General features: G+C 41.0%; 2 protein-coding genes across 2 annotated transcripts; both read left to right on the top strand.

Annotated features, from left to right (window-relative positions):
• Window positions 1-5,805: 5,805 nt before the first annotated feature.
• LOC115077532 (olfactory receptor 6N2-like) lies at window positions 5,806-6,741 on the top strand. The gene has a single exon (XM_029579824.1). It carries the CDS (start codon window positions 5,806-5,808, stop codon window positions 6,739-6,741), a length of 936 nt encoding a protein of 311 aa, XP_029435684.1.
• A 5,424-nt stretch (window positions 6,742-12,165) lies between these two features.
• On the top strand, window positions 12,166-27,554 carry LOC115077533 (olfactory receptor 6N1-like). The gene is made up of 3 exons (XM_029579825.1): window positions 12,166-12,622; window positions 24,476-24,545; window positions 26,615-27,554. The coding sequence occupies exons 1-3, from the start codon at window positions 12,166-12,168 to the stop codon at window positions 27,552-27,554; spliced, it is 1,467 nt and encodes a 488-aa protein (XP_029435685.1).
• Window positions 27,555-27,739: the final 185 nt, after the last annotated feature.

Here is a 27,739-nt window from a genome sequence, read left to right on the forward strand (position 1 = left end):
GTGTTGGTTGTTTACTTATCTCTATTGGCTCTTTCAGCAGAAACTGCAGCCAGTGTCTCCTGAGGTGGGGAAGGACAGCAAGGGAGGAGTTTATTCCCATCTCCACCCTGTCTCCTTTTAAGAGATTCTTTCCCTTTCACTGGTACTCACTCAGTAGGGCTGTTCTTGGGGGTAACACACCTCCATGAGGTTTTTGCATGGGTTTCACACAAAAGCCAGGTCCTGGTCTCCTTTCACTGCCAGCTCCCTCTTGCCTCTGTCTTTTCCTTTCAGCAGAAGCCCCTGTCTCTCTCTCCTTTTCCCCCTCCCCCATTGGTCAGAACCCTCCTTGCTTCCTGGGTGGTTCTGAGGCTCCCTTTGATCCAATACACTTCCTGCAATATCACAGCTTAGCTGTCCTCAGGAAGGGAGGGGGAGGCTTTGAAGAGCAGTGAATGTTTATTCTGCTTTCACTCAGGCCGATGCAGTGCAGTGCGCTCCAGTGGATCACACTGTTAGCCCACATTTGGACGCACATTATTCAGTAAGGGGTAATAGCGCCTCGAAAACGCATGTCCAACTCCCCCGAATCTAATAGTGCCCGCAACATGCAAATTAGTTATTCCCGTGGGATCCAGAAAGCAAAATGTGCAGCGAAGCCGCACATTTTACTTTCAGAAATTAACGCCTGCCCAAAGGCTGGAGTTAATTTCTGCCGGCGCTGGGGAAGTGTACAGAAAAGCAGAAAAAACTGCTTTTCTGTACACCCTCCAACTTAATATCATAGCGATATTAAGTCGGAGGCCCCAAAAATAAAAAAAATAAAAAAACAAAAAATTTAAAATTGGTCCGTGGCCCGCGGGTCGGAAGACGGACGCTCAATTATGCCGGCGTCCATTTTCCGAACCCGTGGCTGTCAGCGTGTTTGAGAACCAACGCTGGCAAAATTGAGCGTCGGCTGTCAAACTCTCTGACAGCCGCCGCTCCTGTCAAAAAAGAAGCACTAGGGATGCGCTAGTGTCCCTAGCGCCTCTTTTTACCGCAGGCCCTCATTTGCATACTAAATCACGTGCACTGGAGAGCAGGCACTCGCCCGCTGTCCCGCGACTTTTACTGTATCAGCCCGAATGTCAGTTCTCTGCATGGAATTTAAAAGCGGCTTGTCAATATTAAGTAACTTCAAGTCCTTGTGCTGCTCAATGCAGTAATATACACACTCATGGGGATAGGTACCCTTGTCACATGTGAATTACTGTGAATTACATGTGAATTACTGGGGCACCAGCATGGGGCTTCTGATTAGCTATTCTAGGAGGTGTCCATATGCCCATGCACTGTTCATGGTTTGCATGTAGCAGGGATGCACCTGCATGGAACGTTGATGAATATCTGCTCTGTAGCTGTCCCTGTATATTTGTGCAGAATTTTTCATTATAATTGAGTAGTACCGATTCTGAAATATAATCATAGGCATGTGACTCTCATACCATCCCGCAAGCTCATTTGCATATCTGCTCTCAAGCCGCATCAGGGATCATCTTTAATCACTGGTCACAATTTTGCCCATGTATTTATGTTGCAAATTTTTTACTTTTTGTTCATTTTTTCTTTTTTAGATAAAAATTGTACTTCCCTTATGAAGCTCACGGAGGGTGATACCCTTCCAAATTGCTTTTAAATGCAGTCCAGAGTTCAGTTCGACTTGCACGTTTCGCGTCCTGTGCTGCTTCAGGAACCTGTCTGGCTGTATTCGCGTGTGCCAATTTTCCTTCGGTTACACTGTATCAGATATTAAAGTGTAACCGAAGGAAAATTGGCACACGCGAATACAGCCAGACAGGTTCCTGAAGCAGCACAGGACGTGAAACGTGCACGTCGAACTGAACTCTGGACTGCATTTAAAAGCAATTTGGAAGGATATCACCCTCTGTGAGCTTCATAAGGGAAGTACAATTTTTATCTAAAAAAGAAAAAATGAACAAAAAGTAAAAAATTAGCAACATAAATACATGGGCAAAATTGTGACCAGTGATTAAAGATGATCCCTGATGCGGCTTGAGAGCAGATATGCCAATGAGCTTGCGGGATGGTATGAGAGTCACATGCCTATGATTATATTTCAGAATCGGTACTACTCATATATAATGAAAAATTCTGTATAACCTAACGTATTTAGATTCATTCTATAGTGGACTCGTTGGTTAATCGATTGAGTTTAATTGATACCTGTTATATTTGTGCCATTCTGGGGTAATTTTCAAGCAATGCAGACTGGCTGGAAAATCAGTCCTTCATCAGGTGCCATGTCATAAGTTTCACCAAACAATGGTGCGCCTTTATATATCGACATTTTCTTGAAAATATATCAAAGAACTTAGGAGTTTGAAATCAAAGAATTATTGTTTAGCAGGCATTCGAAGTCATCAGGTGGGTAGACTTTCTGACATTCGTAACAAAATCTTTTCAATGGCCGGTTCATTATTGTGGAACCAGATGCCAATATGTCTAATAAGACAGATGGATTTGTATAACATTTAGGAAACATCTTAAAGTGTATTTGATAAGACAAGCCTTATTTTAAGAGTTCATGACAACAGCCTTATTAAATAACAAGTACCTGTTTTAACCTAGCAGGGCTTATATAACATGGTATCTCTGGTCATCCAAGTAAAGATCAAAGGTCAAGATATAGTTGTATGTCTATTTTACGTGTTTTAACAAATTGTTCTTATGATTGTTTCTCTCTCCCTAGGACCTGAAAACAGTTGTATGTGCTCTTCTTGTCTTCAGTTGACTATTCCAATTCACTTTACATGGGCTTACCTCAGCTGTCTTTGAAAGCCTTACAAATGATCCAACTCTGCCTCAAGACTTGTCTCTGATTATATCACACTTGTTTGGAAAACTCTGCATTGGCTCCCAAATTCAATTTAAAATTTTAGTTTTTGTGTTTAGCTCTTCATGGCTTACCTCCTGCTTGTTTTAATTCTATTTAAAAATCTATCAACTCATCCACACATTGAGATCCTCATTCTATAATCTTTTGGAAATTCTCTCACTTTGACAGGTGTGATTGGCTGAATTCAGGGAGTGTATTTTTTACATTGCCTGTCCAGTCTTATGAAATGAGCTGCCTGAAATACTAAAAGCAGAGCTTGATTTGCTACAGTTCAAGAAAACCTTAAGGCACACACTTATTTACATTAGCATTTGTGCAAGGGGAATTGAGTTTTACTATAAAGTCATAGTTGCTTTTAAGGAGCTGTATTTGAGGAGGTATTACTTGTTTTCTGGGTTATTTTATTTTTTTATGCTGTTGGTCTTATTATTTATTTCAGCATTATTATACTTTTATATTGTATCGTTTAATTTTTGTTTTATTTTGTGTTGTTCATTTTTTAATAACTGTATATGTAAATTGTAAACTGCTTCGTATTGTATATAAGCAGGATATATATTTTGTAAATAATAAATGAATAAATAGTAAGTGTTGTGCATCCCGGCCGCGCTGGTGCAACGACCGGTCCTGCTCACCTTATGCTTCCCTCTAAGAGCTCCGGGCACTCCTCACTCGCTTCTGTGGCCAGCTTTCGATATCCTCAGTGCCTTCCCCATATGCCTCCATCGTCGCAGGCCTCACAGCGGAGCTCCTGTTGGGGCTCCGCGTCCTCAGCATCCTCGGCCCCTCCCTTAGGTGCTCCCTCCTTTAAAGGGCCAAGGGCGGGAAACCTGGGTTGAGCGCCTCCTCAGTATATAAGGCGAGGCACTTCCCCCAGTTCCTCGCCTTGGCAATCGGGTCATCACATTCCTGTGTAGCTAGTTGCCACACTGTGTTCTTCCAGTGCTCCTGCAATCCTGTGTTCCTGTGTCTTTCCAGTGCTCCTGCGTTCCTGTGTTCCCGTGCCTTTCCAGTGCTCCTTTGTTCCTGTGTTCCCGTGGTCCTTCCTGTGCCCAGCATCTCTTCCTGTTTCCTGTTCCACGTTCCTCTACTCAGCTTGTACCTCTTTGGACTAATACATGGTACTGACCTCTGCTTGTCTCTGACCACACTCGGATTGATACATGGAACTGACCTTTTCTTGCCTTTGACCACATTTGGACCACTGCATGGAACTGACTTCTGCTTGTCTTTGACTATGTTTGGATTGCTGCCTGGAACTGACCTCTGCTTGCTACTGACCTCGCTCGTATTGATACCTGCAACTGACCCTTGCTTTGGCTGACCTCTCTCGGGTGGATATCTTGGCCTTGACCTTTGCGCTCTACTCGGATACTCTCTTCGCTTCTTCTGTGACCACTAGACCAGCCTGCTTCGGTGCTGCCCGCGGCCTTCATCAAGCTAGACCACTAGGCGCTGCCTACCCTTTCCAGAGGACCTTCAGTTCCTGTCTCCTTCCAGTGGTCTTGCTCTGGTCTAGCTCATCCATTCTCCACCAGCCACGCACCGTTGCTCTTGGTGGGCATATCTCTCCGCTACCTCTCCGGGAGACTCTCTGAGGCCTACCTAAGCCCAGGCAGTCCGGGTACCCAAGAGCTCAACCCGCGGAAACCCCGGACTGTTATTGGTGAAGCTGCAGCTAGCCTCTGTCTCCTGGTGTGCTCCGCCTCCTGGTGGCAGGCTCTCTCTGGGTCCGACCAGAGGGCCGTACTAATCCTGCACCAGGCCAAGGGTCCACCTCCAGTGCAACAGTAAGCCATCTAAATCACCAGCTAGTGCAACATAAAATGTTTTTAAATAAATAAATCCATATCTACAACACTAATTGTATCTTTGGTTAAAACTGGGAGCTGCTTTTCATGTCCACTTACACAACTCTTTTGTAGTGGCTTCTAGAATTTTCCACTGTAAATTCCAGTATTTTTCATGGACATCAAGTGTTTTCTCAGGTAATTTGGATGGAAGGTATTAGAGCTCAGCAAAAGGAAAGAATCTGATTGAGTTAATTTGCATTTTATTACTGCTGCATCAGAACCATAAGCAAGTGCCCATAATTAGGATTGAAACTGTGAATGAAGCAGTTGTAAAACTTTTTAAAAGTGATTTTGTTTGAAATAAAATATTAGCATTTAATATTGAAGTGAGATGCATCACCTAAAACTGAATTTTGACATAAAGATGCTGTCCCAAACATAGGTTATGAGTCAGGGAATGATATATGAAAGGAACATAGGGCCTCTCTGCATGACCTTGGCAATGTCTATTTGGAGGCAATTCTCAAAGTTTGTTTTGTGAGTAAATGGGTGTTCACCCACTTAGAAAGTGTGCTTGAACACTACCCACCTTTTGCTGGGGGTAGATGTGCATGCACAATGAAAAACATGCATATGCTTACTAATTGCTAAAAGGGGCGGGGCTGGGGGAGGGGATAGTAAAGTACATACAGGGAATTCATTGGAAATCTCCATGCCTACTTTATTCTGTGTGCTTTGCAGAGGCAGTAGCAGAGACCCCCATGAACCTAAAATATTCAAAGGTAAATTTTTGGGGAGCCTTTTTTTTTTTTAACTCACTTGCAGGGCCTTAAATACAAAGTCCCAGGAAGGACCTCATTGAGTTTGAAGAGTGCACCCTTTACTTCCAGGTGGATCAGTTCTAATCCTGCTCCTTGGGTGACCTTGTGCTTGTCACTTTATCGTCTTGGGGCCTACTTTTCCATGCTAATATTTCTTATCAAGAATATTTGTTCTTTCTAGAAAAGATGCAACAATTGAATATCAGGACTACATCATTGCCATAAATAATGAGCAGCCAATTGAATTAGTGAATGAACTTCCTTTCCTTATGCTTTCACTGTTTTTTCTTCTTTCAGGTTAAATGTTGGACGGATGTGGGAAAGAAACCATACAAAAGTGAAAGACTTTATTCTCCATGGACTCTCTATTAATGGGCATACACAGACTGCTATATTTACACTGTTCTTAGGGGTCTATATTCTTACTTTGGTGGGGAATGTAACGATCATCATGTTGGTATGGTGCAACACGTCACTTCACAAGCCCATGTACATCTTCCTGGTCAATTTGTCATTTGTTGAAATCTGGTATACAACTACCACTGTGCCGAAAATGCTGTCTGGCTTCCTGTCTGAAAATAACTACATTTCCTTTACTGGCTGCTTCCTGCAGTATTATTTCTTATTCTCCTTGGGTGCAACTGAGTGTTTCTTACTCACCATCATGGGTTATGATCGATATCTTGCCATCTGCCAGCCCCTCCGCTACCATGTGTTAATGAGCAGCAGAGTATGCTTCTGCCTGGCTGCTTCCTGCTGGATCAATGGGTTCTTCTGGAGTTCAGTGCCCATAACTATAGTATCACAGTTACCCTTCTGTGGCGAGAATGAAATTAATCATTTCCTGTGTGATACGGGGCCTCTACTGGAACTTTCATGCACTAGGGACTTAGTGACAGAAGTGACCAGTTCTGTAATCACCTCGTTAGTGCTGCTCATTACCTTTTTCTTTATCTGTATCTCTTATATTTTCATTATACAAACCACAGTAAGAATCCCTTCCTCATCTGGACGTCGTAAAGCCTTTTCCACCTGTGCATCCCATCTCACTGTGGTGATCATGTACTTTGGAGGTGCTATGTACATTTACATCAGGCCCTCAGGCAAGCACCCATTGTACTTGGATAAGGCAGTAGCTGTGCTCTACACTACTGTGACTCCTTTGCTGAATCCCGTAATCTATAGCTTACGGAACAAGGAGTTTATAGATGCAATGAAAAAAGTCATGAAACAATTATATAGAATATAAGGATTTTCTGTTCACTATCTATATTCCCAGAAAGTGTCTATATTGGACTTGTTTTTTGGTTTGGTTTTTTTGCATGCTCCCTACTTCATTTCTACCCATCGCATCTCCCTACTTCTTATCTACCCATCACATCTTTCCATCTTTCGTCTATAGTAGCACTGATTTCTGTTAATATTTGTTACTATATTGTCTTACATTTCTTTGTTCATAGAATGCAATCAGTATAATCAGCAAGTAACTTTGTTTTATGTTGCAAAGGATTTAAGTGACTTGCTAAACAGCTTCAAATATTAACATGACTATTTCTTGAATTCTGTTCCCTTTTTGTATTCTTCTTTGTGGCACAAGACTTTTCTCAGTGCTTTTTATTTACAATGCTTCAAATCTCAGCAATCACAAAACACTTAAAAACACAGAATATTAAACAATACTATTCTCAAGGGGTTGCCTCACTTCTCTGCTCACAGTTAAGTCAGTTATGTTACAAGGAGCTGCCTTCTCCTGTTCCCGGGCCTCCCTCTCTGCTCTCCCTTAGCCTACATTATATCCTGCTCTGGGAGTCATCAGGTACCCATAAAGCTGTGTCTTGTTGCACTAGTCCTCAGAAATACCCCTTCACATATCTTCCCCTCTCCTCCCCTGACCTCACCACACCTCAATCTTCTTGAGCATCTTCCCCTACTAGGGCTCTGTCCCACAGTAGGTATTTGCTATACTTGCTCTTGGGTTTTGCTCTGACTTGGGACTTTCTTTTCCTCATTGTGACTCCTGCCAGTCTTTCTCACAAGATTCTATCTTGGGAAAGCATCATCCTTTAACCCCTGGGGAATCACTTTAGCTGGAGTACTTCCATCTTTTACAGAGGCACCCTTCCCCCACCCTTTTGGGTCTTTAGCTAAGGGTTCCCTGTATAACCCCTGCTTCTGTTGTTCTCTGGTCCACCCATTCTGGTTAGCCCCAGATTCATGGGACTGTCCAGTTCATTACTCCAAGCTGGATCTCTGGGACATCCATTTTCTCATGATCCTTCACCTCGTCTTTTTGCTGATTAGTAATGGTCCAATTCTCTCAAACTTGGCCTGGCTCCTCACCTACCTGCTGGATATCTGGGCTCAAGGAGGCTACCTCTGCCTCAGTGCTTCATTCACCTTTTTGCTCTGGCTTTAGCCCCTCAGTTTCATGTACAGCGTATCCCTCATGGGTTGGGTTGGCTATGCTATGACATTGCTGTTATTGCTCAAGGAGAAACCTCTGCCCTTTTCCAGGACTCCCAGAGCAATTTAGCTATATTTCTTCTTTATTTTGCTTTGAAGCAAAAGTGTTTCTGCACTGCTATGACTGTATCTCCTGTCCATTTTTTTCGGCCTTTTTTCACTTGAAGATGAATTTTAAAGGCCCGATGCACACTGAAATTAGGGGATATGTGAGTATGTTGGTTCTGAGTGTGCCGAGCTGATTTTAAAAGCTGCTTGGATACATGCATAAAAGCCACTGCATGCACATCTCAGAACTTCTCAAAAAAGGGATAGGGCATGGGCGAAGTCTAGGCGGGGCATGGGTAGTACATGGGTATTTTGGGACTTTAACCTGAAATTTGCACATAAATAATTAAGCAATCTGCCACATGTCGAGGCCCCCTGCAGCATAATTACTTCTGCTATGGATGGCACGCAGAACTTACTACTGCTCAAAGGAGGTAAGTTCAAAACTTTTAAAAATAGGTTAGTTAGGGTAGGTTTAGGAATCAGGGAGAAGAGGTAAGAAGGGAAGGGTTAGGTAAGCTCCCTCCCAGTCCACTCCTTAATTGGAGCGAACTGGGAGGGAACTGGAAAAAAGGCCGAACACGTCGCCACATGTAATTTGAAAATTCCCCCCCCTGAAAACGTGAGTCGTGGGTCACCTGCACATGCACTTGTGGATGTTAAAATCCAGCATATGTGCACACGGATATCATATTTTATAACATGCACACGATGACGTATGCATTTTATAAAATTGGTATGCACATGGACACTCGCAATTGGTTCTTAAAATTGGCCTCTAAATTAATTCACAAAGATTTAGTTTGTTTAAATATTTACTGTTCTATTCTATAATCACTGTTACTATTGAATCCCAGCTGCCAAATCTTCGACCATTCTTCAAGCTTTCATAAATCATTTTTCATGCTCTCTCTACTCCTTCAGGCATGTCCACTCTGTTGCAGATCTTGGTATCATCTGGAAATAGACTATTCCACAGGTGAGAAATCACCATCAAGAATGAGTGATCTCTGTTTGTTGAAAGCCTAGCTATTTTCTAGGGATGTGCATTCAATTTTTTTTTCCATTTCCTTTTGATTAGTGTGCACTAAATATTACTCTTTGGGATGCACACAATTCTTCCACCTACTGATCGCAAATTGCACTTAGGTACATATTTCATTAGTTTTTTCTTCAAATAATCTGGACGAAAATCCTGGCCCACATTGTAGACTGCACCTTACTGACTCATTTTGCACACACAGACACAAAACTAGTCAGATAGAGAAGAAACTGACAAGGCTGCTGTTGTGTTCTCTCTCTGCAGTCTGCACTATAAGCAGTGAACTGTGCAAAGTCAGACAGAGACAAAAAAATCACTTTTGTTTGTTCCCTGATTTTTCCATTGTCCTATTCCAGTGAACAGACAGAATGCATTAATACAGTGCCTCTGTCTCTCTCACACAGTGAAAGCACTGCAACACCAGCAGTGAAGTTACCAAAAAGCCCCCTGCCAATGCAAATTTCTTCTATCTCTCCTTTTTAAACCTTTGAGTGCTTCCAAAAATATAACTTATCCTTGTAAAATCCAACAGAGAAAATAGATCTTCTTTACACATGCTCAGAACTTTTGGTGGGAGGATGTCAGAGTCATTTGATCCAGGTGCCATTTAAAAAATATGTGTCATCTTAATTGTTCCTCCATCCTGTCTACTTGGCTACTTTTCTCAGCTCATCTCCATTCAGACTGCTATCTCACAGGCATTGCTTGACTGCTATAGTCTCATTGAAGCACTTTTGCATGGGCCATGAACTTGAATGGGAAATAAACAAATGAAATGAAAATTTTTGTTTATATTTGTGGCCCCTTCCATTCGTTTCTGGAGGCAATAATAAAGAAATGCACATCACTAAAGCCCAGCTAAAAGGACTAAGATAGAAGCAGATAGGAAAGGTAGAAAGAAACCAATGACAAGCAAGAATGCAGAGGCAGAACAGGAATCATTAAGAGCACAGGAGGCAGAATAGAACTGAGCAAGAACTCAGAGAGCAGCAGAGGAATGAGGATGAAAAAACTGGAAAGGAACGTACTGAACAGGAGCATGACTGGTATACAGGCAGAAGACCAGAGCTGGCCCTAAAAAAACAGGTATAGATTGAAGGATCAAGCTAAAAGTGGGTCCAAACCCCCTCCTCCCTTCCTTCCTGGCAATAACCTTATGAAAAGGCAGTCGAGTAAAACTTTTTCAGATTTGAATCCTTTCCCCAAGGACTGAATTTTCTGCCACCTCTTGGTAAGGAAATACAATTTCCACAGAATGAGCCTGTGTGATCTTAGAGTTCTGTGGGCCACTTGTTGGAAGGGCTACACTGAAATATTGGGTACAAGTCCTTGGGAATTTTCTAGCATATATTTTTAAAGAAAACACTCAGAAACGTCTGCCAAACTATATTGAACATATGCAAATAGAAATTAATTCATCCTGATTTATTGTCTTGGGCATTTTAAACACAGTCTCTCACCAAGGTAGTATTTCATGCCAGAGTGTCTTATTAAAAAACACTTTACAATCACCTGCACATCTGAACACAGGGAAAACTGCATATCCTGTTGGAGATTCTGCTTAGATAAGCTATATTAATGAAATGAAGCACTAGCTGTAGTAAGGAAACTCTGAGGTATCCTGCATGGAGTGGTGGTTCAACCCAAATCAGCAGTGAAATGACTATATTGTGCTTCCAAGAAGTCATGGAGATAACCTGCAAGGAGAGGCAGTTACAACCCTAAACCGAAGACATGGTGGTAGTCTGAAAGGAGTAGCAGTTGCTAGCTTTACAGAAAGCATGATAGGTAACCTGCATGGAGTTGCAGTTATAACTCTAATAGAAGGCACAGAAGAAAATTGCACAGACTAGCAATAGTTACAATTCTACATATCCTGCTAGGCAGACTGAATGGGCTATTTTGGTCTTTTTCTGCCATCAATCATTGTTGCAATGTGAAATTCTATATCTATATAATTAATAATTAGTGTTGTTATCAATATCCCCTGCATGTCTTAGCAAACTTTTTTTTTTTACTTTTGAAAACATTATGCAGCCCATGCTACTATGTCAGCATTGTTTTAACACAAGCACATTTTTAGTTTTCCATTCCTGTATTCAGAGATGCCAGAAACAGCTGGATACAACAGACTTCCCAAAAAAAAAAAATACAAACTTTCTGTTTGTATTAGTTTAGGAGAGAGTGGATGTGAAGTTTTTTTTGGTGTACGCATTAGGGACAGAAATACCCCATTTATATGAAAGCATAAGTAGTCAGTGACAATAAGATGGTGAAACAAGATGTCAGTGAAAAGTACAACTTAGACTCCATTGCAGGGCTACATGGCAACCATATAATTGATATTTAGATGCAGGTGCAATGCTGAGAAATTCAAAGGCAGGAAATCAGGCCAAAGCTTCAATGACAGGAAACTAGACTGGCTTATATGCATGTGCAAGGTTAAGAGCTTAAAAGAAGAATACTTAAGAGACTAGACGGACTACTGTAGAGTCTTAAATCTTACCAAGGTAAGGGTCAATTAAATGGTAGCAGGAGGAGAGGAGAGAGGGTCTATTCACTGGGGACCTTGACCGCACTACCTGCTTGTAGTTTTGAGACTGAAAATCCTTGTCCCGGTCAAGAGAGGGGAGGCCCGGATCGGAGGGGCGGACCCCCTGCTGGTGACATCATCACTGAGTGCCCCGGGACAGCATAAAAGTAAGGGCACTGCGGCGAATAAACCGAGGAGAGGAGAGAGGGTCTATTCGCTGGGGACCTTGACAGAACTCCCTGCTTGTAGTTTTGAGACTGAAAATCCTTGTCCCGGTCAAGAGAGGGGAGGCCTGGATTGGAGGGGCGGACCCCCTGCTGGTGACGTCATCACTGAGTGCCCCGGGACAGCATAAAAGTAAGGGCACTGCGGCGCGCAGCCGCCGGCGCGCAGCCGAAGCCGCGCACCAAAGGGGCACGCCCCTAGGTAAAAATTTTTATGGGTAGAAAAAGAAAAAGTAAGACTTATGCCTCCTCACCTTCTACCCCCATGACAAAAAGAATTGGCCCGATGGACTCCCACATTGTTTATGTGGGGGAGTCCGCTGTTGGGGGAGTTATGGAGGGTCATACTCCTCCCAAAGCCCCATGGCCACACAATCCCCCTTACACCCGGTCGTGGAAACTATATTGGCAGCAAGTGAAGGGAGAGGCCCGGCAGTTGGAGAGATGCAGACCAAGAGAGGACTTGTATCCCCACTAGAACGGACAACTCAAGTGGGTGCTTTGGTTCTGGGTAGCGAGGCAACAGATAAGGAAAGTAAAAAGGTTAATTGTCCATCAGTAATTTCTGATATAAGAGATGAGGAGGGTGAAATTAATGTTGAACCAGAAAATGTGACTTTGCTGGATGTATGGAAACTTTCAGCTAAAATTGATAAGAAAATGTCTGGGTTTATATCCAAAGTGCACACGTTTTCTGTGGAAACTAAAGATAAATTTGAAGATTTAGATATAAGAACAGAGAAATTAGAAAAGAATGTTGCAAATTTGAACCCAGTAGTGGATAAACTTCAGGCTGTTAATGTATCCTCCATTAAAGATAGTATGGTGTTACATAATAGGATTGAAATATTGGAGAATGAGATAAGATCAAGTAATCTTAGATTACTTAATTTTCCGATCTCAAGACTATTATCTCCTGATGAATTATATAGAAAATATGCGATGGAGGTTTTGTTATATGATGAAGGGAAAATACCAACAGTTTCAAAAATATATTACTTACCTAAGAAAAAAATCTTGCAAAAAGTGGAGGGCGGGATAGATGTTTTGGATAGTCCAGGAGTCTCCACTTTCTTGGAAGACTCCTTGGACTTGATTAATTCGAGATCTACTTTGTTAGTTTCTTTTGCACTGAAACGGGATAAAGATTTGTTTTTCCTTAAATATTTTCAGAATAAAGACCACATTTTTTGTGGTCATAAGATACAAATCTTCCCCGATGTTTCTCGTGCGACACAAGCACGGAGGAAACAATTTTTGTTATTAAAACAATCTGTGCTAGATATGGGAGCCAGTTTTTTCTTAAAATTTCCCTGTAAATGCCAGATATTGTTTCAAAATAACAAGTTTATTTTTCTTGATCCGTCCCATTTGCAACGTTTTATTTCTGATAAATCCTAGGGAAATTGTGTTAGGGTAAAAGGGAGTTTTTGATTGTAAAAGAGAATGTCTTCTCTTTTAGGGAGATGAGAGAGAAAACTAATGTCTTAGTGAAATGGATCTATTTTCTCTCCTTTCCTCCTAGATGTGGGCTGGAATATATTTGTTTTCTTTAAAATTAGTGAAAATGTAATTATTATTATTATAATGCTTGATTATATCATTTCTATGTAAATGTTATAATTTCAAAAATATAAATAAATAAATAAAAAATGGTAGCAAAACAAATGCCAAAATAAATATTGCAAATGATCATCCTTACTTGGATTATGGTCCACAAGTTGGCGGGGGTATCAAGTTAAGTCAAATAAAAAGTTATTGTGTAATTATCTCAGAGATCCCTTTAGACCCCCTTATATAATAATCTCTGGTGTAGATAATGACTCATCAAATCAAATCTGTTGGCAGAAACCATCTTTTCTCTCTCATCTCCCTACAAGACTTTCTTTTCTTTACAGATTCCTGATGCAGAGATCAGAATTCTCCTGACTATAAGGGGGAAAGCGTAGATCAAAGCATCCTAAAATAAAAAAAAAAAAAGAAAAATCCATATAATCAACAGTAAAAACTGTTATAAATCTACAGGTCCAGTAGGTTTCCACTTTAGATGACTCATTTGGCCTTTAAAATGAAAGGAATATTATAATTTTCTACTCCTGATTTTCATTGTATTTTTTATGACATGTAAAACAGTCTCTGATCCATTACTAATAAGTCCTGTGTTATTCCATGGTTCAAATAGTACAATATAGGTTAGTAAGAGTGGGAGGCACCATTCTGTTCCTGAGAGCTCTGGTGGCATTGGGCCTCATTTTCTAAAGTATCGCAGGCCTGAGATACTTTAGGTAATGAGGGGCGGGGGGCCTAAATGGGGAGCAGTCCTGCGCTAGCCGGCAGCGATCGCACCGTCGTGGTGCGATCGCTGCCGGTTTTGCACCCAATAGCACCACCATAGAAGGTGTAGCTATTGGGCATGAACTAGGACGCGAAAAGGGCCTTACCTTTTTGGCGTCCGCGGTGTCTGCGGAGTCACCCCTGGTGATGCCCCAACTCCTCTTCTTCTGGGGCCGACTCCGCCCCCATCTTGGTATCGCGTGCAATCCGTCTGGAAAATGAACCCCTTTGTGAGTTACTTTTAAGAGAGGAAGTATTCTCTATTCTGGAGCTTTTCCTGATTTGGATAAACCCTGTTGGAAGTCTGTGAGTTAGATCAGGAATATTTCCTGCATATCTACTCCCCAGTGGGCAAGGACTGTTTTTTGGGCTTTTTCAAAGATTTTAATGTGTAGGAAACCTGGTGAAACCTTTGGTGCTACCTGGATTCATGGTATGGGGAACCCTGTGTCTGGGGCTGCCCAGGTTAGAGAAGACCTGCCCCTCTGCAACTTCCATGAGGCCAAGGGATGGTATTGACTCATTGCCAGGACTTTCCAGTATTTTATCTCAGTTTTTGGAAAGAGAAATTGTTTTAAGAAGATCTGGGAGGAAGTGTTTAATGTCCCCTCTTCCTCCCCTGGAGAAAGAAACAAGCAGATCTGCTTGCTTCAAAGTTGACCCTGCCCATCAGGGATTCGTCTGAAATTGAGAAAGTACTGAAGATCAGCTAACTATGAGTAAAGAACTGTTTGAGACCTTTGAGGACACCCATCAGGAGTCTTCATCCTTGGGATGTATCGGAGTGGTGACATGGAACATTGATGATCTGCTCTGCAGCTGTCTATGCTGCTCTGGGGTGATCGTCAAGCAATGCGGGTGGTTTCCAGGAAAATCAGTCCTTCATCATATGACTTGATGCAAGTTTCAACAAAATCCATATCCACAACTTTAATTATATCTTGTAATTACAACTTCTTGTTAATATCCTAAATGGGAGCATTTTTAATGAACATCCAGTACATTGTCTAGTAATGAAGGAAAGAATCTGATTGGGTTGATTTGCATGCTATTACTGCATGCAGAGACAGTAGTTTTTAGTTGTACCAGTTTTGGAAGGGGTTTCCTGCCCAATTAAAGGATACCCTGCCAACTTGGGAAATTCACTTAGCCAAGCCCTGAAGGGTGGATATTTCCCTTGCACTGGTAACTGAGACACTTGCACAGATAGAACTAAAAAAAAACTATAACAAAAGATAAAGTATGTGGTGCTGAGGATTAAGTTTTATTGTACCATAATTCTTCTGATTTTCCATCAGTAAAGACTTATGTTTTGAATGTTCAACCAGTGACTCCAGTGTATTTTTGGGCAGACACAGCACACATGGCAGATATAAAAAAATACCTCCCCCAGGGAAAAGAAAGCACAAAGAGTTATCCGTGTCACATCTGGGCCTTGAAGGGTTTTTTCCCCATTCCTCTCCAACTGCAAAGAATCCAGACCCTGGGAAAAAGGGACAGTAACAGAGCTATACAGGAGTGGTTCCAGCCCCAAAGAGACATTCAAATCTTTTATGGCCTAATCCATGTGTAACGTACACCTGGGGATGAAGTTACATATGTTTACAGTTTACTGAAAGCTGTCTCCCCCACTATTGCTCTGCTGCTTCCACGGTTATAAATATAAAGAGACCCGGGCTGCTGCTGCACTGTTCATAACCTCAAGCAGGCATCATACTGACTGAAGAATGGACACAGTGAGGACAGCATGCCAAGAGGGGAATGGGCTCTCCATTACTCAAAAATGTTTCTTTCCTTCATTTTTCACATTTTTACGATTTATTCAACCCAGGTCAGTTTATTAAGTATTTCTGGGAAGCATAAGGGTTTAACTTTCATAGGATTTTTAACCTTCTTTAATCTGTACTGGGAACCCTTGGAGTTGCAGTGACAGCTGGATTCCTCATAAGATAAATATAACCATGTTTTATTTATTTATTTAGAGTCTTTTTTTTATACCGAAGTATAGCTGAGTGCCTTCACTCCGGTTTACAGAGAACGAAAACAACTTCATACATAGAACAAGTTATAACGCAAGTACAACTAAGTGGATAGTTAACATCTCAGCAGAGGCAGAGTATAACATATTAGCAGGAAACAATTTACAAATCATTTTAGATGATTCTTAGTAAGGACGGTATGAGATAACAGTTAGAGACAAAGGATATACAGATTAGTCTGTGAATGATTGTCTAAACAACCATGTTTTGAGTTCTTTTTTGAATGATTTGGAGTCTCTGATAGAACTTAGGTAAAGTGGAATAGAGTTCCATTCTTTAGGACCTGCTATGGAGAAGGCTCTGTTTCTAGTATTGGATAGTTTTGCAGATGATAAGGGGGGAATGATTAATTGCAATTTGTCAGTAGTCCTTGTAGAACGGGGTGATTTGTGAATTGCAATCATATTATCTAGGGAAGAATTGTTGTCTTTGTAAATTTCATTGTGCAGAATGGCTAGAGTCTTGTATTTAATTCTTTGTGAAATTGGTAGCCAATGTAGGTTTTTTAGGGTTGGTGATATGTGATCATGTTTCCTCTTGCCAGTGAGTACTCATGCAGCGGCATTCTGCAGTAATTGCAACGGTTTCAGTGTGGATTTCGGTAGACCGATGAAAATTGCGTTGCAATAATCAAGGCTTGAGAAAATGAGAGTTTGAAGAACAGTTCTAAAATCATTCGGTAACAGTAGAGGTTTGAGATGTTTGAGAATCTGGAGTTTCTGAAAGCCTTCTCTTGTTTTTGTTGCTATGCATTTTTTTAGGTTCAGTTCATTGTCTAGCCAGATACCAAGATCTTTTTGGATGTTAGTGTTGTCAATTTGAATGTAGGGCATTTGAGAAGATTGTTCTGAGTGGTTTCTTTTTATTAGGATCCATTCTGTTTTGTTCATATTTAAACATAGTTTTAGTTGGTTCAGAAATATTTTAATCGATTTGAGGTGTTTTACTGTGAGGCATATGGCTTCTTCAATGGTGGATGTTATCGGGATTAGTAATTGGATATCATCAGCATATAAGAAGAAAGTGATGCCTAAATTAGAAATGAAATGGCAGAGAGGTATAAGATATATATTGAAGAGGGTGGCAGATAAAGCAGAACCTTGTGGAACTCCAGTTTCAAGGGGGTAGGGATCAGAAGAAAAGTTATTGAAGGTGACTTTGAAAAATCTGTCTTTTAGAAATGAAGTGAACCATCTAAGAGTATTTCCAGCTAGACCTATGTTGGTAAGATTTGAGATTAGAATTTTGTGGTCTACCGTGTCAAAGGCAGCAGAGAGATCAAGTAGAATTAATAGGTGATTTAGTTTGTTGTCCAAGTCTCTAGTAATTTTGTTAGTTAAATTTATCAGAAGGGTTTCAGTACTGCGATGCTTTCTGAAGCCGTGTTGTGCAGGGTGAAGAATATTGTTGCTCTCAAGATGTTCATTTAGTTGAAGCAGGGCGGCTTTTTCAGTCAACTTGGCAAGTAAAGGAAGGTTGGAGATTGGGCGATAATTATTCAGATCTTTAGGATCTAAGTTCTTTTTCTTTGGGATAGGAGTAATAGTAGCAGTTTTTAGGTTGGTTGGGAGAAGGCCCTCTTCGAGTGACTTATTTATAATTGCAGCCAACGTAGGAGAAATAATATGTGATATTTCCTTTAGAATTCGGGTAGGAATCATATCAAGATCATGTCGAGCAGGATTTATTTTTTGAAGCATTTTTTCTAATTTAATGCTGGAAATTGGTTCGAAGTTAGACCAAGTAGGTGTTAATGATGTATTGTGAGGTGCTTCATAAGTAGGAATGTTGTTAAAAGAGTCTGAGATTTTGTCAATTTTATTTTTAAAGAATTTTGCCAGGTCTTGGCTTAGATTATTTGCGTTGGAGGAAGGGATGTTTTTGTTGTTGTTTTCTGTTAGGTTCTTTACGATGTTGAAGAGGGAGTTGGCTTTGTTTGTGGCATTTTTGATCTTTAGACTATAGTATTCACGTTTGGCATTTAGTATTGCTTTCTTGTAATCTGCGAGTTTTGTGCGATATCTTTGAAGTGTTACTTGGCATTTGTTTTTGCGCCATTCTTTTTCTAGTTTTCTGAGGGTAGATTTCAAAGTCGAGAGATCAGAGTTGAACCAAGGGTTGTTTTTAGCTCTATTATGTTTGATAAGTTTTGTTTTCTCTGGATTTATGTTATTTGCAGTTTGTTTTGTAAGATGAAACCAAGACTGGGTTGCATTATGAATATTGGATAAGTCCAGATTAATAAGTTGTTTTCCTAGTTCTTGTTTGAGTGAATTAAGTTGGAAGGGGGGTCTGTATTTGAAGGACAATGGTGTGTTGAATTCAGATATTTTGTTGGTTTTGATTTGAGCACGGCATTTAATAAGGTGGTGATCAGACCAAGGAACAGGTTTAATAGATGTTATGGGATCAGAAATGTATTGGTTGGTGAAAATTAGATCTAGTATGTTACCTGCTTTGTGAGTGGGATTGTTTATAATTTGGTTCATGTTAAGGCTGGAAAGCATGTTGAGTAGTGTTTGGTAATTTTGGGGTCTAGGTGAGATTTTAGCATGGAGATTGAAGTCTCCGAGTATGATGGCAGGTTTTTTTATGCTGATGTTGGTTATTAGAAATTCAGTCAGGGGGGAGATCTCATTGTCAAGGAGTTTTGGTGGGCAATATATCAGGCATATTTGAAGAGATTCAGATTCAAGTAAAGCAATTTCAAATTTTGAAGGGAGATTATGAGGGATCAGTTTCATATTAAAGTGTTTTTTTTTATAAGAAATAGTAGTCCGCCTCCTCTGCGGGATTTTCGTGGGATGGAGAATAGGTCATAATCATTTTTAGTTAGTTGATTTGTAAGAATAAGGTTGGTTTCTTTGAGCCACGATTCGGTTATGGCAAATAAGTCAGGGTTCTTTGTGTTTATCAGGTCAGATATTATCATGAGTTTCTTGGTTATAGATTGAGCATTTATCAAGAGGAAGGTGAGGTAAAGCAGGTTTTTTGCTTGTTTGAGAAGTGGGATTGTTTATTAGATGGTTATTTCTTGACTTTTTGTAAAACTCAGGGTGATCCATGATGATTTAACGTTAATATCACTGGTAATTTTGGGGTTTGTCTTATTAGTATATTGTGTGTTTCTCGGGAAGATTGTAGTTGTAGTAAATATGTATGATAGGATGATGGAAGTGAAAGAGGTGATTTGTAGGTGAATAGCCGTGGTAAGGTTAGGTATTCCAGAGATGAAGAGGATTTTTAGAGTTTTGTTTTTTTTGATTCACTCAGTGGCTGCACGAAGGGGCGCACAAAGGGGCAAGCTCCTTTGTCGCGCGACACCGGCGCGCAGCGCCGGAGATAGGAAAGATTTTAAAGTCCCTCTCCGCCCCTGATTGGATGGTGAGACTGGTGGGCGAGTTCTCGGGCCGTGCGTCGGGATGCTGTGATGTGCTGGCTGTGCGATGGCGGTTCAGGCTCGCCGGGGGGAAGGGATTAGAGGCTTTACCCCGACGGGTCTGGGCGCCGATCGCGCAGGCCTCCCTCCTAGAAGTGGCAGCAGCAAGTGGCAGCGGCAGTCTCAAGGCGACAGGAGTGGCGCCGGAGGTAGGGAAGATTTGAAAGTCCCTCTTCACCCCTGATTGGATGGTGAGACTGGTGGGCGAGTTCTCGGGCTGTGCGTCGGGATGCTGTGATGTGCTGGCTGTGCGATGGCGGTTCAGGCTCGCCGGGGGGAAGGGATTAGAGGCCTTACCCCAACGGGTCTGGGCGCCGATCGCACAGGCCTCCCTCCTAGAAGCGGCAGCAGCAAGCGGCAGCAGCGGACATGTGATGAAGATCTGTTTGTCAGCTGCCTATGCTGTTATCATGCCTTATTTGTAGCAGTATGATGCTTGCATGGGGATTTGAAGAAGAACCACTTTTCAGCTCTCTATGCCATATTCATGATTTATGTGCATCAGTGTAATGACTGCATGAGTTTCTGATGAAGAAGTACTCTCTCCAGCTACAAGTGCTATAATTTCTGCTTTATGTGTATCATTGGGACAACTGTACAGGGCTTCTGTACAGCTATCAATGCACTATTCATTAGGGTTGTGAATTGTTTTTCTGATGATTGAAAATATCGTATGATATTTTCAAACTCGTCAGAAATCGGGGGCTCCCCGAAACCAATAGGAAAACCCCACACAATTGTTAAAAAACTGGCCGGTTAGGTTTAAAGTTATCCAGCTAGTAGTAACCAGAGAATCTTAGGCAACTATATTCAGTGGGACATTTATATCAGATAATAAGTCCACTAATCAAATAACACCAACAAAACGGAACTCCTCCACATCTCCTCGCACCCCCATGACCTCCTGCCTAACGACCCTAAAATTAACCTCCTCACAGCTCAACCTTCCGTTAGAGACCTCGGAGTCCTTCTTGATCCCAATCTAAGTATGAAACCTCACATCAATTCCATCCTCAAAACTGGCTTTTTCAAGCTCAATGTACTAAAGAAACTCAGACCCCTGCTCTACGCCCATGACCTCCGCACAGTGATCCAAGCCACCCTCACCTCCAAACTAGATTACTGTAATGCCCTCCTCCTAGGGCTCCCAATGTCTTCTATAAAACCCCTCCAACTTCTGCAAAATGCTACTGCAAGACTCATTACAAACACACGCAAACATGACCATATTACCCCTATCCTCAAGGATTTACATTGGCTCCCCATAATGTCCCGTATACACTACAAAACTTTGACCATAATTCACAAGTCCATTTACACCTACAACTCCAACTGGCTCGACCTCCCTTTCACTGCCCCCCTGTCCACCCGAGCCACCAGATTCACCAACAAAGGCACCCTACATGGTCAATCCTTGAAATTGGCTCATCTCTCCTCCACCCGCGACCGTGCCATCTCTATTGCCGGTCCCGCTCTCTGGAATACACTACCTGTCCACCTTCGATTTGAACCCTGTGCATTTAAATTCAAAAAGAAACTAAAAACTCTTCTGTTCAACCATGCCTACACAGAATAACTCCTTCCACTCCCCCTCGTAGTCCCCTTTCAGGTGACCACCATCTCCTTATATTAAGGAGACTTTCATTGTAAATTATTTTGGTTATTACCTTCTTGTTCCCCTATCCTTCCTACTGCCTCTTTGTTCTACCTCCCGCCCAGTTACATTCCCCTGTTGCAATGTATTTTCCAATCTTTCAGTTACTATGTGAACCGGTATGATGTCCCCACAAATACCGGTATATAAAAGTTTCTAAATAAAAATTAGTCCACTAGCCGGATAATTAGTTCACTAACTGCCCTACTGAAAGTGAATATTACCTTCTGCATTATTGTTCATTGCAAGTAGTCACTATATTGGATTAGATTCATAGCTAAATCCCAAATGCTTCCCAGAAAAATAATTGCTTTCCCAGAGATGATAAACCTTGCTCTTTTCCTTAAGTCCTCAGGCAAAGCATTCCCATAGAGTGGCTCCAGCTACTACTTAAATTGATTCTCAAGACTCTGCATGATGCACAGCCTTTGTTGTTGGCACATCTAAAAGACAGTGACCAGCAGATCTCAAAATCCTTCTTGGCTTGTAAACTCTCAGGAATATGCTAAATAACTGAGGATTATCATTGCTTATGGCCTTCTGAAACATCAGCGCTTGCAGGCCCATGGAAGCAAAGCTCCAGCAATGGCCACAAATAGATTTTTAAAAAATTACCTCCTTATACATCCATGCAGATCAGTTTCTAATCTTTGTTCTTATACGGAATCTCTGCTAGCATTTTCCATGCTATAATTTTTTATCAGTAACACATTTTTTTTTCATTCTAGTAAAGGAAGAAAAATGGAATATCAGGAAAAAGACATTGGAAGAAACTATGATCAGTTAAGAAAAGTTACCCATTTGGATTAGTGAACAAACTTCCCTTTCTTAAGCTTTAGCTGTTCTTTCAAGTTAAATTTTGAATGTATTTGTGAAGGAAACCAGACAAGAGTGAAAGGCTTTATTACTTTCTATAAACTCTCCATTATTATTAATAATAATAATAATAATAATAATAATAATAACTGGTGTAATTGATAGCTTCTCTATCTCTTTAATCTATTATGAAAACTTTCAGAAGACCTAGGCCCCATGCCAGCCTTGTGTTGACACAAACTAATTATTTATCTTCTACTACTGTATTCCCTGGTGTCAGAAACAGCTTTAATGGAAAGAAGCCAAACATAATCTAAGGGGTAATTACAGAATAATTATGTCCACTGGGCACAGAACATCTTCCAAACATTTAAGATTCTCCAATGATTATAAAACCTTTGTTGTTCAATCTCTCTGGGACTGCCCACCTGCTAGAAATAAAAACCTTTATGAAACCAGAATAAGGGAGACAATTATCATTTGAGTTTTTTTGTAAAAGGAGTGGGAGATTCTCTGCCTATGGCTGAAAAAAATGGACTGAATGAGACTGGTGTGGCAGAGGTTTCACTCTTTGCAAGTCGCCTTCCCACACTTTCAAAACCTGCCCATCAAATCCTTCTTCTGCCTGGTTTATGAAGCCAAAGATTGATTAATCAAAGTCTTCATTCTTCAAGAATGAAATCCTGAAGATTTCAAGACCTCATTCAGAGTAAGTAGCACAGTGGCTCATTATTATTCTTTTCTTTTCCCAAAAAATTACCACAGTGAAGAACAATTCAATGGTCCCAAAACAAAATGCTGAAATACTACAAACTGATCAACCTTTCTTATATTAAAGTCGACAAGTTGGCGTGGGTGTCAAGTTAAATCAAATAGAAAGTTATTATTGCGCAATTATCATCTCCAGAGATCCCCTTAGACTCCCTTATACAATAACCTCTGGAGTAATCAGTGACCAAATCAAATGGGGAAGTTATCATTACCCTCTCATCTCTCTGTAAGACTTTTATTTTTGTTACAGTTTCCAAATGTAAAGATCAACTAATTCCCGTGACCATAAGTGGGGACAGTGTAGATCAGAGCATCCTAAAAAGGAAAACAATAACATTAGCTGTAACATTTTTATAAATCAATTGAAGCAGCAGGCTCCCTCTCTAGATGACTCCTTTGGCCATTTAATATGATCATGTTATCTCCTGATTTTCACTGTATTCTTTATAATATGTTTACAGTTTACTGAAAGCTGCCTTCTCACCATTGCTCTTCCGCGTCCACATTTATACATGTAAAGAAACATAGGGTGCTACTGCACTGTTCAGAACCCCAATGCAGGGAGCAAACTGACAGAACAACAGACACAGTCTGGACTGCATGCACACAGTAGAACAGGTTCTTTTGAAACACTACAGAAAAATGTTTCCCTCCTATATTTTTCAACTCAAAATTCAGATCAGTTTGCTAAGTGCAAATCTTCTTGAAAGCAGGGGACTTCTGATTTTGTACAGGATTTTTAACTTTCCTTAATCTGTAATGGGAACCCTTGGAGATATAGGGACAGCTGGACTCCCCATAAGGTAAATCTAACTGTCTTAGGTCTGTTGCTTTGTATTTTTCACCATAGCCGTGAACTCATTTATCAGTTGCTGTGAATCAGTGTGACGTCTGCACGGGGGTTCTGATAAAGATCTATTTGTCAGCTGTCCATTCTGTATTCATGCTTTATATGTATCGGTATGATACGTCATGTAATTTCGGAAACAAAAGATAGGGGGGGATTTAGTTATGGCTGGGGGGTGGGCTAGATTGGGGAAGGGAGGGGAATGTGGGGGGATCGCAAAAAAAGTTCCCCCCAAGGCCGCTCTGATTTAGGAGTGGCCTTGGAGGGAATGGGGAAAGCCATCGGGGCTCCACTTGGGTTCAGCGCATGCAAGGTACACAAGGGTGCACCCCCTTGCGCGCGCCAACCCCGGATTTTATAAAATCGGGCATAGATTTGTTCGCTCCGGGTTGCATGAACAAATCTATGCCCACGCAGATTTTTTAAGCTCTGGCCCTATGTGTCTCATGGGGAGAACTGCATGGGGCTTGTGATGAAGAGCTGTTCTACAACTGTCCTTACACTATTCAGGGTGGTGCCTACAACTGCAGCTGTCCATGCTGTATTTGTACTGTGCTGGGGTCATTTTAAAGAATTATAGAAGACTGGCTGAAAAATCAGTCCTTCATCAGGTGCCATGTTCCAGATTTCACCAAAATCTATATCCAGAACATCAATTGTATCTGTGGTTAAAACTTCCTGATACAAACGATTTAAGACTGAACACCCTGAAACTGCTTTTTCAAAATCTCTATTCATGTCTGTATGTAGAACTCTTTCATGTTGTCTTCTAGTATTTTCCCCTGGAAATTACCGTATTTATCATGTATTATCCAGCATTTTCTCAGGTAATGAGGATGGAAGGTACAGAAGCTCAGCAGGAGGAAAGAATCTGATTTGGTTGATTTTCATGTTATTACAGCCATAAACAAGAGGCCATAATTATAATTAAAACTGTGAGAGACACACTATTAAATATTTTATGGGCTAAATTGTGAGATAAAAAGTTATAACAATATTGCAGTGAAATTTATCACTTAAACTGACTTTTGACAGAGAGCTGCTGCTGTAAACATTGGTTGTGGGTCAGGGAATGATGAGAGAGAGAGAGAGAGAGAGAGAGAGAGAGAGAGAGAGAGAGAGAGAGAGAGAGAGAGAGAGAGAGAGAGAGAGAGAGAGAGAGAGAGAGAGAGAGAGAGAGAACCTTACTATAGTGCCTATGCCCTAGACAGGTATTTTAATCCCTATGGGAGGACCACCTACTAACTCGGGGTGGGGATTAGGTATCAGCGTCGGGGGTTGGGGGCCACTTTCGCATTCCACATGAGACCTACGGAAAGAACAGTGGTCTCTAGTGAAGATTTGCTGGCCGTTGGAGTGAGGAAACTCACTCCAAGAGGAGATTTGGGCAACGTTCTCTCCACCTAGCTTGCTGGACACTCTACCTGGGCAACAACAAGCTAGGTGGAGAGAACGTTGCCCAAATCTCCTCTTGGAGTGAGTTTCCTCACTCCGACGGCCAGCAAATCTTCACTAGAGACCACTGTTCTTTCCGTAGGTCTCATGTGGAATGCGAAAGTGGCCCCAACCCCCGACGCTGATACCTAATCCCCACCCCGAGTTAGTAGGTGGCCCTCCCATAGGGATTAAAATACCTGTCTAGGGCAGAGGCACTATAGTAAGGTTCTCTCTCTCTCTCTCCCCCCCCCCCCCCCAGGAGCTGTCTGGAACTAGATGATTCAATTGCAAAAACTGGCAAATATCGTGCACTGCGATGAAACACCCAAAGAATCATCACACACTGGGAAAACATTGTGAATTGTGCTAATGTTTTCGCACATGGCGAAAACATCGTCGCACGCGATGTTTCCCCACTGCACGAAAGAAGCCTCATTTGCATTGGTAACGCCCCCTAATGCGATATTGGAAAATGAGGCCCATTAAGTACTTAGAAAGCTCTTCTTTTTCTGTGAGTAAATGCATTCATGCAGTGAAAAATGTGTATTTGTATTCCAGCAGCAAGAAAGAGGCGAGTTCATTGGAGTTGGGACAGTAAACTGCAGACAGGGATTTCCTTTGTTTATCTCCACACCTTCTTTATCATCATGTGCTTTACAGAGGCAGCTGCACAGAACCCAGGCATTAAAGCTTTTGATAGGGAAACAAGGGGCGTTATTCCTTTGAAAATTCATTCAATCTAAATAAAAACAATTTATTTGCTGCAATAATCCAATGGTCTTGGTGGCTTATAGATAAAAACATTCATAATTATAATTAAAACAATACTCAATTATATGCCTGTGGGCCTAGAACAAATTACAGTTTATTGTAGTCACTGGATTTAATTGGATTAGTAGCTAGGTATCAAATGCTTTCCTGACAAATAAAGTCTTTAATTGCTTTCTGGAAGATGATAAACCTTGCTCTTTTCTTAAGTCCTCAGGCAAAGCATTCCCATAGAACGGGTCCAACTACTGCAATAATTGATTCTTGATAATCCTCAAGATGCACAGCCTTTTTTGACAGTATGTCTAAAAGACGGCATCCAACAGATGTCAAATTTTATCTGCAAACTCTCAGAAATGTGCTAATGCACTGAGGCATATTAACATTTAGGGCTTTGTGAAATATTGTCACTTGCAGACCCATAATTACAAACTTCCAGCAACTACCACACAGAGCTTAAAATTTAAACCTCTTTACATCAATGTAGATCAGTTTTGATCCTAGCTCTTCTATAGAAATTTTATTATTTTTCCTTGCTGTAATTTCTTATCAATGATTATTATTTGTTCTTTCCAAAAAAGGAATAAAAATAGAATATCAGGAAAATGTCATTGGAATACGTTATGATCAGTTAAAAATAAATACCCAATTGGATTAGTAAAAAAAACTTCCCTTTCTTATGCTTTACCTGTTCTTTCTCCTTTCAGGTTAAATTTTGGACTAATGTGGGAAGGAAACCAGACAAGAGTAAAAGAATTTATTCTCCATATACTCTCCATCAATGGGGATGCACACGCTGTTCTATTTACGCTGTTCTTACTGATCTACACTCTTACTTTGGTTGGGAACGTTACGATCATCATGTTGGTATGGTTGAACACTTCCCTTCACAAGCCAATGTACATCTTCCTGGGCAACTTGTCTTTTATTGAAATCTGTTATACAACCAGCACTGTGCCGAAAATGTTGTATGGCTTTCTGTCTCAAAATAACTATATTTCTTTTATTGGCTGCTTCTTGCAGTATTATTTTTTCATTTCCTTGGGTTCAACTGAGTGTTTCCTTATCACCGTAATGGGTTATGATCGATATCTGGCCATCTGCCAGCCTCTCCGCTACCATGTTTTAATGAGCAGCAGAATATGTTGCTGCCTTGCTGCTTCCTGCTGGATCAATGGGTTATTCTGGACTTTGGTGCCCATAATTTTAATATCACATTTACCTTTCTGTGGAGAGAATGAAATTGATCATTTCCTGTGTGATACAGGGCCTCTACTGGAACTTTCCTGCCTAAGGGACTTTGTGACAGAAGTGATCATCTCTATAATCCCTGCATTAGGGCTCCTCATGACCTTGTCCTTTATCTGTATGTCTTATATTTTCATTATTCAAACAATATTAAGAATCCCTTCCTCATCTGGGCGCCGTAAAGCCTTTTTCACCTGTGCCTCCCATCTCACTATGGTGATCATGTTCTTTGGAGTTGCTATACACATGTACATCAGGCCCTCAGGGAAGCACTTATTGTACGAGGATAAGGTGGTGGCTGTACTCTATACTATTGTGACTCCTTTGCTGAATCCTGTAATCTACAGCCTAAGGAATAAGGAGTTCATAGAGGCAGTGAAAAAAGTCCTGAAATTTTAATTACATTACAAGTCAGCACTATTTATCTATATTAGTAGGACTATTCAAGCTAAATAGCAGGTATAATTTAGCAGATTATGTGGATAAGCACGAATATTTACATGTATCTACAGCGTCTTAGCCATGCCACTGAATGTATCATTGCTTAAATGGCCAGCTTTGAATACTAGAGATGTGCCTAATTT

Source organism: Rhinatrema bivittatum, chromosome 16 (genome assembly GCF_901001135.1).
Source record: "Rhinatrema bivittatum chromosome 16, aRhiBiv1.1, whole genome shotgun sequence".
Taxonomy (NCBI): domain Eukaryota; kingdom Metazoa; phylum Chordata; class Amphibia; order Gymnophiona; family Rhinatrematidae; genus Rhinatrema; species Rhinatrema bivittatum.

Coding starts and splice junctions, on each gene's coding strand:
- LOC115077532 (XM_029579824.1), top strand. CDS start 5,806: ATGTGGGAAAGAAACCATACAAAAGTGAAAGACTTTATTCTCCATGGA.
- LOC115077533 (XM_029579825.1), top strand. CDS start 12,166: ATGGCCACACAATCCCCCTTACACCCGGTCGTGGAAACTATATTGGCA. Junction 12,623..24,475: donor TGTATCCTCCATTAAAGATA/GTATGGTGTTAC, acceptor GTTGTCTTCTAG/TATTTTCCCCTGGAAATTAC. Junction 24,546..26,614: donor TCAGGTAATGAGGATGGAAG/GTACAGAAGCTC, acceptor TTCTCCTTTCAG/GTTAAATTTTGGACTAATGT.